The sequence below is a fragment of the Lethenteron reissneri genome, chromosome 55, assembly GCF_015708825.2.
Source record: "Lethenteron reissneri isolate LAM-NWPU_2019-01 chromosome 55, ASM1570882v1, whole genome shotgun sequence".
NCBI lineage: Eukaryota > Metazoa > Chordata > Hyperoartia > Petromyzontiformes > Petromyzontidae > Lethenteron > Lethenteron reissneri.
In genome coordinates, this window is record NC_083833.1 from 53,478 (window position 1) to 64,938 (window position 11,461).

Genomic DNA, 11,461 nt, shown 5'->3' on the forward strand with positions numbered 1-11,461 from the left:
GAATATTCCCAGCGCTGGGAGCGAAAATAAAAACGATAGCGAAGCGAGGGCGAGTCTGACTCAAGACCGTGGGACGCAAACACCACGCAGACACGACGGCACGTGCGGCAGACACGACGGCACGTGCGGCGGTCACAGTTGCACCCAAGCACTCGACAGGACACACGAGGAATGTGAGGCCCGCCACGATTTCATCTGAAGCTTTATTACAAAAACGTGGGAGGCTGCCCGGGGTATGTACACGCGGCGGCGGCCGCCTACAGGCCCAGCAGGCAGCGAGCCTCCTGGCTCTGCGCCTGCAGCGTCTCGCTGGCGTACTTGGCCAGCAGTTCCATCTTCCTGCGCTGGAGCAGCGCCTCCTCCACCTGTGCGGCGCGGGGGAGTGGTTAGCGCGCTGCGCCATGACCTGGTGACCCGAGTTCGATTAACGCTCACGGTCAATGCCAGTGACTTATCTAAATCTGTCTTGGGCCTCCCCTAGGTCGACTCGGCCTCAAATGATTACCTCGTGAGATGCGTAAACATCGCGACTGGGGAAACAAAGGCATCTGGACGCGGTGCTGGCCACCACCCACCCCCTCGTGTGCCGTGGCAGCCTTCACAGCTGCTCAGTCTGTTAAGGCGATACGGGGTACGTTTGTCTTTATTTCGACATGGCAAACACATGCATGGCACATGTTGGTAAATGGGTCCACCGGACGAGCCATATCGTCTCATCCATACAGTGGTGGTCAACCACTGTATGGTCTCAACAACAGACTATCTCGCCGACTCAACTACTCATTCACTCACCCATTCACTCAACGATTCACTTACCCACCCATTCACTCATGCACCAACTAATACACACCGACCCACTCATTTACTGATCCACACACTCATTCACCCACCCACTCAACCACTCATTTATGCACTCACCCCCCATTCACCCATACCCTCTGATTCACCCACTCACACACCACACCCAGGGCCCTCACCTCCTTCTGTGTGGGCACCGGGACGTGAGCGATGAAGTGCTGCTGCTGCTTGTCCCGCGTCTCCCCGCCACTGCCCTCTTCCTCATCCTCATCCGACTGGGGGGGGGGGGGGGGGCAGCGCATGGGATGCATGGAGCAAGGTTACCACCGAAATGCCGCCGCTGCTACGGTTACCACGGCGACGCCGATCACGACGGAAACTCGTTACCCGCCGCTCACCTCGCCTCTCGTCACCGCGTAGATGTCCTCCTCCTCTCTCCTGCGCCGCGGCCGTCTTGTCCCCGCCAGCGGCCGCTCGGGCCTCTCGCTCCTCGCGCCAGCGCGCCACCGCCTGCGCGACCACTGCGGCAACCGCACGCAACGCAAACGCTCTGCCAACCGCCACCTCGCACATGGGGGCCGGCACCGCAAGGAGCGCCGATCGTTCACGCGGTAGTCAACGCCACGCCCGTTGGCCCCACCGTGCCACAAGGTGTCCATCTGTCAAACGTCTAAAGTTTCTCAAGTGCGCGGCGCAGGACGGAGTTTGATGGCGATCGGTCGAAGCGTGTCGGTGACCACCTGTGGGAACCAAATTGAGCGTGCGTACCGAAATAGTCTTCGCCCATGAGCCAGGGCCCATCCTGTAGTGTTGCTAGTGAGAACAGCGTTCTTTGTGTGCTATGGGTGAGGGCTAGTGGTGAGCCTGCTGGTGAGAGAAGAATGGTGGTCAAGGGTCGATGCTGGTGGTCAGGATTAGAGCTGGTGAGCTTGAGGACTCGCGAGAATAAGGAAGTCGGTGGTGAGGGTTGTGGTGGTGGTGTTTGCGAGCGAGGGCCGATGGTGACGGTAAGAAAAGGTGGCGAGGCTTGGTGCTGGTATGAGAGGCTGATGGCGAGGCTGTCGGTGACTGCGTGTCGGCGAGGCCTGCTGGCGAGGCCTGCTGGTGAGGCTACTAGCTAGAGTACTGGGGTGAGTGTGAGTGCTGGGGGTGAGTGCTGGGGGTGAGTGCTGGGGGTGAGTGCGAGTGCTGGGGGTGAGTGCGAGTGCTGGGGGTGAGTGCAAGTGCTGGGGGTGAGTGCGAGTGCTGGGGGTGAGTGCTGGGGGTGAGTGCGAGTGCTGGGGGTGAGTGCGAGTGCTGGGGGTGAGTGCGAGTGCTGGGGGTGAGTGCGAGTGCTGGGGGTGAGTGCTGGGGGTGAGTGCTGGGGGTGAGTGCGAGTGCTGGGGTGAGTGTGAGTGCTGGGGGTGAGTGTGAGTGCTGGGGGTGAGTGTGAGTGCTGGGGGTGAGTGTGAGTGCTGGGGTGGGTGAGTGCTGGGGGTGAGTGCTGGGGGTGAGTGCGAGTGCTGGGGGTGAGTGCTGGGGGTGAGTGCGAGTGCTGGGGGTGAGTGCTGGGGTGAGTGCGAGTGCTGGGGGTGAGTGCGAGTGCTGGGGGTGAGTGCGAGTGTGGGGGTGAGTGCGAGTGCAGGGGGTGAGAGTGAGTGGGGGTGGGGGTGTGAGTGCTGGGGGTGAGTGTGAGTGCTGGGGGTGAGTGTGAGTGCTGGGGTGAGTGTGAGTGCTGGGGGTGATGTGAGTGCTGGGGTTGAGTGTGAGTGCTGGGGGTGAGTGTGAGTGCTGGGGTGAGTGGAGTGCTGGGGTGATGCGGGTGAGTGCGAGTGCTGGGGGTGAGTGCGAGTGCTGGGGGTGAGTGCGAGTGCTGGGGGTGAGTGCGATGGCTGGGGTGAGTGTGAATGCTGGGGGTGAGTGCGAGTGCTGGGGGTGAGTGTGAGTGCTGGGGGTGAGTGTGAGTGCTGGGGGGTGAGTGCGAGTGCTGGGGGTGAGTGTGAATGCTGGGGGTGATGCGAGTGCTGGGGGTGAGTGCGAGTGCTGGGGTGGAGTGCGAGTGCTGGGGGTGAGTGTGAATGCTGGGGGTGAGTGTGAATGCTGGGGGTGAGTGTGAGTGCTGGGGGTGAGTGTGAGTGCTGGGGGTGAGTGCGAGTGCTGGGGGTGAGTGTGAATGCTGGGGGTGAGTGCGAGTGCTGGGGGTGAGTGTGAATGCTGGGGGTGAGTGCGAGTGCTGGGGGTGAGTGTTGGGGGTGAGTGTGAGTGCTGGGGGGTGAGTGTGAGTGCTGGGGGTGAGTGTGAGTGCTGGGGGTGAGTGCTGGGGGTGAGTGCTGGGGGTGGGTAGCGAGTTGCTGGGGGTGAGTGCGAGTGCTGGGGGTGAGTGCGAGTGCTGGGGGTGAGTGCTGGGGGTGAGTGCTGGGGGTGAGTGCGAGTGCTGGGGGTGAGTGCGAGTGCTGGGGGTGAGTGCGAGTGCTGGGGGTGAGTGCGAGTGCTGGGGGTGAGTGCTGGGGGTGAGTGCTGGGGGTGAGTGCGAGTGCTAGGGGTGAGTGCGAGTGCTGGGGGTGAGTGCTGGGGGGTGAGTGTGAGTGCTGGGGTGAGTGCTGGGGGTGAGTGCGAGTGCTGGGGGTGAGTGCGAGTGCTGGGGTGAGTGCGAGTGCTGGGGGTGAGTGCGGAGTGCTGGGGGTGAGTGCGAGTGCTGGTGATGTGGAGTGCTGGGGGTGAGTGCGAGTGCTGGGGGTGAGTGCTGGGGGTGAGTGCGAGTGCTGGGGGTGAGTGCTGGGGGTGAGTGCGAGTGCTGGGGGTGAGTGCTGGGGGTGAGTGCGAGTGCTGGGGGTGAGTGCTGGGGGTGAGTGCGAGTGCTGGGGGTGAGTGCTGGGGGTGAGTGCGAGTGCTGGGGTGAGTGCGAGTGCTGGGGGTGAGAGCGAGTGCTGGGGGTGAGTGCGAGTGCTGGGGGTGAGTGTGAGTGCTGGGGGTGAGTGCGAGTGCTGGGGGTGAGTGCGAGTGCTGGGGGTGAGTGCTGGGGGTGAGTGCGAGTGCTGGGGGTGAGTGTGAGTGCTGGGGGTGTAGTGTGAGTGCTGGGGGTGAGTGCGAGGGCTGGTGAGCGCAAGACGGCACATGCGCCCCCCCTCACCCTCCTTCTCAAGCGCCTGCTCGAGTGGCACCAGCACGCCGTCGTCCTCATCGCGGTAGCCGTAGTAGTCGGCGTCGATGTCCTTCATGAGCTCCCCACGCGTCTTGCGGGGGGCCTTCAGGGCTGGGGGGGGTGGGGGGGGCAGGGGGGCACACGGTCATCACTGCTGACTCGGCGTCCACTCATTCGGTCGTGTCGCACGGCAGTGCCGGCCATCTCGCTCACGAGCGTCGGTGTGGCAAATGGAGTCTTGTGTGTCTCGGGGAAATGGTGACGTCGGGTTAGTGCAACTGCACTACGAACATGACGACCCGGGTTCGTTTCCCGCTCCTGGACAATAACAGTGGCGAATATCTGAACCGGTCCTGGGCCTCCCCGTGGTAGACTCAGCCTTAAATGCGGAGTGTAAACATCGTAATTGGGGAGCCGAAGGAGGCCGGGCGTGGTGCTGGCCACCACGCTCTCGTACGCCGCTCCAGCCTTCATAGGTGCTCACTGACAGTAATTGCCCCAACAGTCTGTTAATGCTATACGGGTAATCTTTGTCTGTATGTGTTTTTACATCTTTGTGTCTGTGTGTTATGTGTCTGCGTGTCATCTGGCTCAGCAGCTGAAGAACCTCGGTACATCATATTTCCTCTAAGTCCATTGTACGGTTGTGTGGTTTTCTGGTTGTGTGGTTTTCTGGTTGTGCGGTTGTGCGGTTGTGGTTGCCTGCGCCACTCACGCTCCTGGTCAAAGAGCTCGCGGACTCCGGGTAGCTCGCGAGCTGCCCCAAAGTACTTGTAGCCACGGTTCCCCGGGACCTCCTTCCCCTCGTGGTCCAGCATCTTGGGACCGATCCTCTGGAGAGTGGGGACCAGAGTGAGCGCAACACCAACAGTAACAATAATACAGATTGATCACGGATCTTTGTGTTAGGCCACGATCTGGCCAAATATACATGATCACAACCAGAGATCATAATCAGCCATGGTCAATCTACTGCTGGATAAACGCCTCCCCCCAAGCCACGGCCGCCACCATCCCACGATCACACATTCCATCCAGGACCTGAGCGTGGGACTGCTCTTACCGCTCCATCTTCACGGTAGACGTCTGGTAGAGCCAACCCGACACGGCCAAAAATATTAAATGTCGTGTGTATACACGCGTCTAACTGCGTGTCGATTGTTGTTCCAGGACAATTCTCACTGCAAAATGTAGGAATATAGAGATACGTGGTAACGCAATTATGAATCACAATGGCCGAGAAACCCTACAAGATAATTATAATGCTCTCCCGTGTTTTATCTTGTTGTATGACACGTCGCTTGGCATGATGTCCGACGGTTTCCCACCACCGCCCGGCATCGTGCGGAGCAGCGGCGGTTGTGACACCGTGTGTAGTGCGGCACTGCGGCAGCGCGTACCCCGTAGTCGGGTCCTCCCAGCTCCAGGATTCGTGCCTCCCAGTGGCCTTTCTCGCGTAGCAGCTTGTTGATCTCATCGTTGAGGTCGCGGATCCGGAATTCGCCCAGACCCGCTGCTCGCAGAGAGGCAGACGCAAGGGAAGACGGCGTGACGTCAGCACAGAGGCGCACGCTCGCACCACCACCAACAACGGCGGATGCCATTCGCCGCTGAGCGGCGGTGACATCACCAGAGCGCTTGTGCCAGGATAGGTGCGCATTGAGGCCCACCACCTATACATATACTCACACACACCTATTTGCAAAAACCTCCACAATCACACCCACAAGTACACACACCCAAAGAGATAGATGCCCCGTGTAACCAACACTGACTTTTGAGGCAAATGCTTTGGCCGTCAACTATGAACGCTGGGCATGGCGCAAGAGAGGGCGGTATGGCTAATACCACGCCTGGTCGCCTTTGTCTCACCAATGCTGATGTTTACACATGGCACTTGGAACTCATTTAACCTACAGGAGGCCAGAGGCTGGTTCAGACACTTGTCACCGATGTGGTCGTGAGCGGGAATCGAACTCGGGTTGCCGGGTTTGTGGCGCAGCGCGCTAACCACCACGCCACCGCACCCCAACACACACAGGCACATGGACTGGCACAGCGACAGGCACGTGGAACCAACGTGCATGCCAGCACCCACACCGGCTCACAGGGTTGCTCAACGACATCCAGTTAACTGCTAATCATTTTCAGAATCTGTTATCGGTTCTGAAAGTCGGAAATCAGTAACCATTTCCAGTGGAATCTTACTTTATATTTACAAAGTGCCTTTGTTCAAGGTGCTTGACAAAATAAGTTATTTAGATGGCAGTTGCATGCAAGTGGTGAGGAATGGGTGACCACGATAGAGGGGTGCGTACGGGGTTAGTCGAGGGAAGAAACGGAGGGGCGGGGGGAGGAAAGAGAATGGGCAATTTCATGAATGAATGCACTGAGTGACATGAGCTGCCGATTGCGATTCAACTTTGGCGATACCAATTTATGCTTCTGGGTGTATAGAGGTGGAGGGGACTTAAGACTAGCACGATCTGCCATGGCAGGAGTGGGAATTGAACCTGGATCCTCTGCCTTGCCAGTCCAGTGCTGGTAACCACTACTCTGCTGCGGCACCTGCCTTAGTTTCTCAGTTGAAAAGATAAACATGTTGTGTTTACTGCTGTGTGGCAAACTAGTATTTACCAGTTTTTACCAGGTAATTTAATTTCATGCAATTACCAGTAATACAATAAAAACACGGCTTCGACAATGCTACCAGCTCTCACCAAGACCCCAGCAATGCACCCCCCCCCCATCCCCACCACCCCCACTCACCATTCTGGATCTGGGCCACCTTCTTGGAGATTTCGCTGATGATCTGGGCAGACGCGGAAAGAGGGCAGGAGGGTCACCGGCTGGTCGCGCAACAGACGTCAACGGCCGTGCTCGGGGCACGGCGCTCAATCTTGCAGCTCGATAACGACGCCCTTCACCCAGGAATTTTCCTTGAGATTCAAGGCTTGTTCTGTAGAGGGTCCTGCTACATCAGGATGAGTGGCCAATTCCATCCAAGTTTGCCTCCCGTTTGGGAGGAAATCGAATAACCTCGGAGAAGCTCACCACGCATGTGAAGGACAGAGACCGAAAGCTGCAAAGCCAAGACCGCGCTCCTGTGCTGCCACCTACTGGACTGGCCATCTAACAGCCCAGCAAGTTTGGGTGCCTCGCAAATCTTGACGTGATCTACCAACCCTCACCTCCAAAGTGCTGAATCACGAACGTGGGCACGGCTTCTCACCCCCCCCCCCCCCCAGCATCGAGAGCTGTTCCCCCAGCGATCTGTGTGCTGTCGACTCCCTGCCTATGGCCGCTTCTGTGCAGCACCTCGAGATGCATTCCCATTTAGGTGCAGTAGTCGCGCAGCCCTGCGTCAATCCACTGCTGGACGAGGTCCTCCCCAAACCGCGCTTGCCGTGGAGGTCGTTTTGACCATACTTCGTTATACTGGTCGAAATGGGCTGGAGCACAGTCGTGGCAGCTATGACGCTGAATACACCCACTGTGCAAACCGTGACCCCGCGCTCAGCTTCCCATGACCTCACCTGCCGTCGCCATTTCTCAGACTTCTGCAGATCCTCGCACTCTGACGCCAAGTACGGCCTCCGCTCCTGCCAATGGCACACGCACGCACACACGCACGCACGCACACACGCACATGCACGCACACACACGCACGCACACACGCACATGCACGCACGCACGCACGCACGCACACACACACACGCACGCACACACGCACACATGCACGCACACACACACGGACGCACGTAGGCCCATGGGTCCTGGGATCCGAAGTCTCTTCATATCAAGTTCAGTTTCATCCTATTTGTCATGTTGATCCCAGTACACCTTAAGCAACGGTCTTGGACGGACGTGCTTTGTAGCCGGTTGGAGACCATTGTAAAAAGGTAGTGTTTTGAGAATTTTAATAAAAGGTTTTGTTCAGTTAAGTTGTAACAAGTTTAAATAAGGGAGTGTCTCGCCACTGCCCAATTGTTTTGTCACAACAGATGCCAACACGGCCGGTGGCATGCTTGGAATGGGCCCTGCTGCGAGTAATGAATGGAAGCCCCCTCTACAATTTCTCTCTTTGTGACCTGATATAATTAGGCGATAACAGCTGCGCTTGTGAGGAGGATGGGAAAGGACCGATTGCCGAGATGGGCGTTGGGAGTGGTCTCCACAAATGCAGCGACCGAGGGGTAGAGTGATGGTGCAAGGAGACCGTCAGGATAGATCTATGGGGGTCTCTGTGCGAGTCTGTGGGTCTCTGTGTGAGTCTGTGGGTCTCTGTGCGAGTCTAATGCCAGATGGCGCAGGGAGACCGTCAGGGCGGATCCTAGAGGGCACTGTGCATCTACTGTGCAGCAGCTGCAGAATCTGGCGGGGGGCAGAAGCGTTGGAAGAGATGAGGGGCGATGGCATCAATGCCTTTTTTTCGTGGACCGGTGTTTGGGCTCCGATGCAGTTGCTCCACCTGCATACAGGTGGTTTCAGGTGAAAGTGTACGGCTCCTTCGTGAAAAGGAGCCACACGGCCTTGTTAAACAAAAAAATCCCCGCAAATGGATCGGCTCGATTCCCAACGGCTGTGGGAATGTGCTCGCCTACCTTCACCTTCCCTTCCTCCAGCTGCGCCTGGCGGAAGCGCGCCAGCGCCGTCCTGCAGGCGACGTGGCAGGGGGGGGGGGGAGCAGTGTGAGAAGCGACCACAATACAACTACCGTACAACACAAATGTGGATTTTAAATAGCATCTAAATACGACCACACCTCAGACGAGGTGCGGAAACGGGGCTGGACAGAAAGCCTCGGTTTCTGTAGCGCAGAGTGTGTGGAGGGGTAGTGGAGTGAGATGAGAGGTCGGAGTGCGTGTGGAGGAGTAGCGGAGTGAGATGAGAGGTAGGAGTGCGTGTGGAGAGGGAGTGGAGTGAGATGAGAGGTAGGAGTGTGTGTGGAGGGGTAGTGGAGTGAGATGAGAGGTAGGAGTGTGTGTGGAGGGGGAGTGGAGTGAGATGAGAGGTAGGAGTGTGTGTGGAGGGGAGTGGAGTGAGATGAGAGGTAGGAGTGTGTGTGGAGGGGGAGTGGAGTGAGATGAGAGGTAGGAGTGTGTGTGGAGGGGGAGTGGAGTGAGATGAGAGGTAGGAGTGTGTGTGGAGGGGGAGTGGAGTGAGATGAGAGGTAGGAGTGCGTGTGGAGGGGTAGTGGAGTGAGATGAGAGGTAGGAGTGTGTGTGGAGGGGGAGTGGAGTGAGATGAGAGGTAGGAGTGTGTGTGGAGGGGGAGTGGAGTGAGATGAGAGGTAGGAGTGCGTGTGGAGGGGGAGTGGAGTGAGATGAGAGGTAGGAGTGCGTGTGGAGGGGGTAGTGGAGTGAGATGAGAGGTCGGAGTGCGTGTGGAGGAGTAGCGGAGTGAGATGAGAGGTAGGAGTGCGTGTGGAGAGGGAGTGGAGTGAGATGAGAGGTAGGAGTGCGTGTGGAGGGGTAGTGGAGTGAGATGAGAGGTAGGAGTGTGTGTGGAGGGGGAGTGGAGTGAGATGAGAGGTAGGAGTGTGTGTGGAGGGGGAGTGGAGTGAGATGAGAGGTAGGAGTGTGTGTGGAGGGGGAGTGGAGTGAGATGAGAGGTAGGAGTGTGTGTGGAGGGGGAGTGGAGTGAGATGAGAGGTAGGAGTGTGTGTGAGAGGGGGAGTGGAGTGAGATGAGAGGTAGGAGTGTGTGTGGAGGGGGAGTGGAGTGAGATGAGAGGTAGGAGTGTGTGTGGAGGGGTAGTGGAGTGAGATGAGAGGTAGGAGTGTGTGTGGAGGGGGAGTGGAGTGAGATGAGAGGTAGGAGTGTGTGTGGAGGGGTAGTGGAGTGAGATGAGAGGTAGGAGTGCGTGTGGAGGGGTAGTGGAGTGAGATGAGAGGTAGGAGTGTGGTGTGGAGGGGGTAGTGGAGTGAGATGAGAGGTAGGAGTGCGTGTGGAGGGGGAGTGGAGTGAGATGAGAGGTAGGAGTGCGTTGTGGAGGGGTAGTGGAGTGGGATGAGAGGTAGGAGTGTGTGGGGGGAGGGGAGTGGAGTGAGATGAGAGGTAGGAGTGTGTGTGGAGTGAGATGAGAGGTAGGAGTGCGTGTGGAGGGGGAGTGGAGTGAGATGAGAGGTAGGAGTGTGTGGAGGGGTAGTGGAGTGAGATGAGAGGTAGGAGTGTGTGTGGAGGGGGAGTGGAGTGAGATGAGAGGTAGGAGTGTGTGTGGAGGGGGAGTGGAGTGAGATGAGAGGTAGGAGTGTGTGTGGAGGGGGAGTGGAGTGAGATGAGAGGTAGGAGTGCGTGTGGAGGGGGGGTGGAGTGATATGAGGATCTTGAAGACAGTGATCGCGATGTTGAAGTTGATCTCAAATGAGAGTGGGAGCCGGTGGAGGGAGCGATCGGAGTGTTGGGATGACGTGCTATCGTTCACGGCGATGAGTCTGGCGGTAACGTATGGCTCAAGTGGAGATAGAAGCGGCAATTAAATTACAGAGTGGCACAAACGGAGGCTGTAGGTGCAGAGCAGGGAGGGGTTGGGACTCACATCGCTTTCTCCGCATTGCGAGCCTGCACGAGGAAGAGGGGACGGGGGCACAGGGAGAGTGTCAGGGGAACAGCCGAAGCACGGCCACGGAATTGTGACCACAAGCGACACGAAGACCCACAACATCTACTCACTCATCCCAACAGTTGCCCCATGAGACCGTCTTATGGGGCAACTGTTGGCGAGCAGAATTGAGTGTGGCCAGCACCAAGCCGAGGCCCCTTTTGTCTCCCTCGTGCTGAAATACCGCACCAGTTACTCATTTAAGGCCGAGTCGACCTACAGGAGGCACAGGAACGGTTTCGATATTCGTTATCGATGATGGGTTGTGAGCGCGACTCGAACTCGTTCGTGAATCCGTGCGTTAACCACAACGACAGAACTGCTCCCCACACGCCAACATCTACAGTAACATCTGGGGATACGGAGGGGGGTAAAGGGAGACACGGGGAGTCCTGAGACCAGGGGATGGGGGCCGCATGGACAGTGAGCCACGGGACCAGGGGGGGCTGGAGGGACACGCACACTGGGACCTGGGATCACGGGGACACAGGGGAGACAGCGGGGGATCGAGGGAAAGAAACATGGAGACACAGGGCGGCACACAGAGACGCAAGCGGGGACTACACGGGGGTCCCTTGGGGCCACGTGGGGGTCCCCGACCCCCCACTGTCACCATGGTTGCAGCGAGCGCTCTTCGATCTCAGCGACCACAGGCCGCGCTTCCGGTACGTGGCTACCACAATCCCTCGCGGCGCCGGAAATGCTGCCCCCCCCCCCGACTCCCCTCGCCTGCAAAGGGTCAATGGCTTAAAGGCGGCGCCTAAACAGGAGCGCCGCGTTCATTGGCTCCTGACCGCTGATGGGCGGGGCATGGCTTGAGTGGGCGGGAGGTTGAGCTTGTGGGCGGGGCTTAAATCGTGGGCGGAGCTTAAGTCGTGGGCGGAGCTTAAGTCGTGGGCGGGGCTTAAATCGTGGGCGGGGCTTAAATCGTGGGCGGGG

The 11,461-nt window shown here is 58.5% G+C and overlaps 1 protein-coding gene across 1 annotated transcript; it reads right to left on the reverse strand.

The window, feature by feature from the left end:
• Positions 1–190: 190 nt before the first annotated feature.
• LOC133356648 (pre-mRNA-splicing factor ISY1 homolog) lies at positions 191–11,253 on the reverse strand. The gene is given in 12 exon segments (XM_061574278.1): positions 191–365; positions 978–1,073; positions 1,197–1,232; positions 1,234–1,319; positions 3,908–4,030; positions 4,635–4,752; positions 5,320–5,432; positions 6,689–6,731; positions 7,456–7,521; positions 8,524–8,575; positions 10,460–10,482; positions 11,136–11,253. Coding segments are annotated over 12 exon segments (867 nt in total). The 5' UTR covers positions 11,139–11,253; the 3' UTR covers positions 191–257.
• Positions 11,254–11,461: the final 208 nt, after the last annotated feature.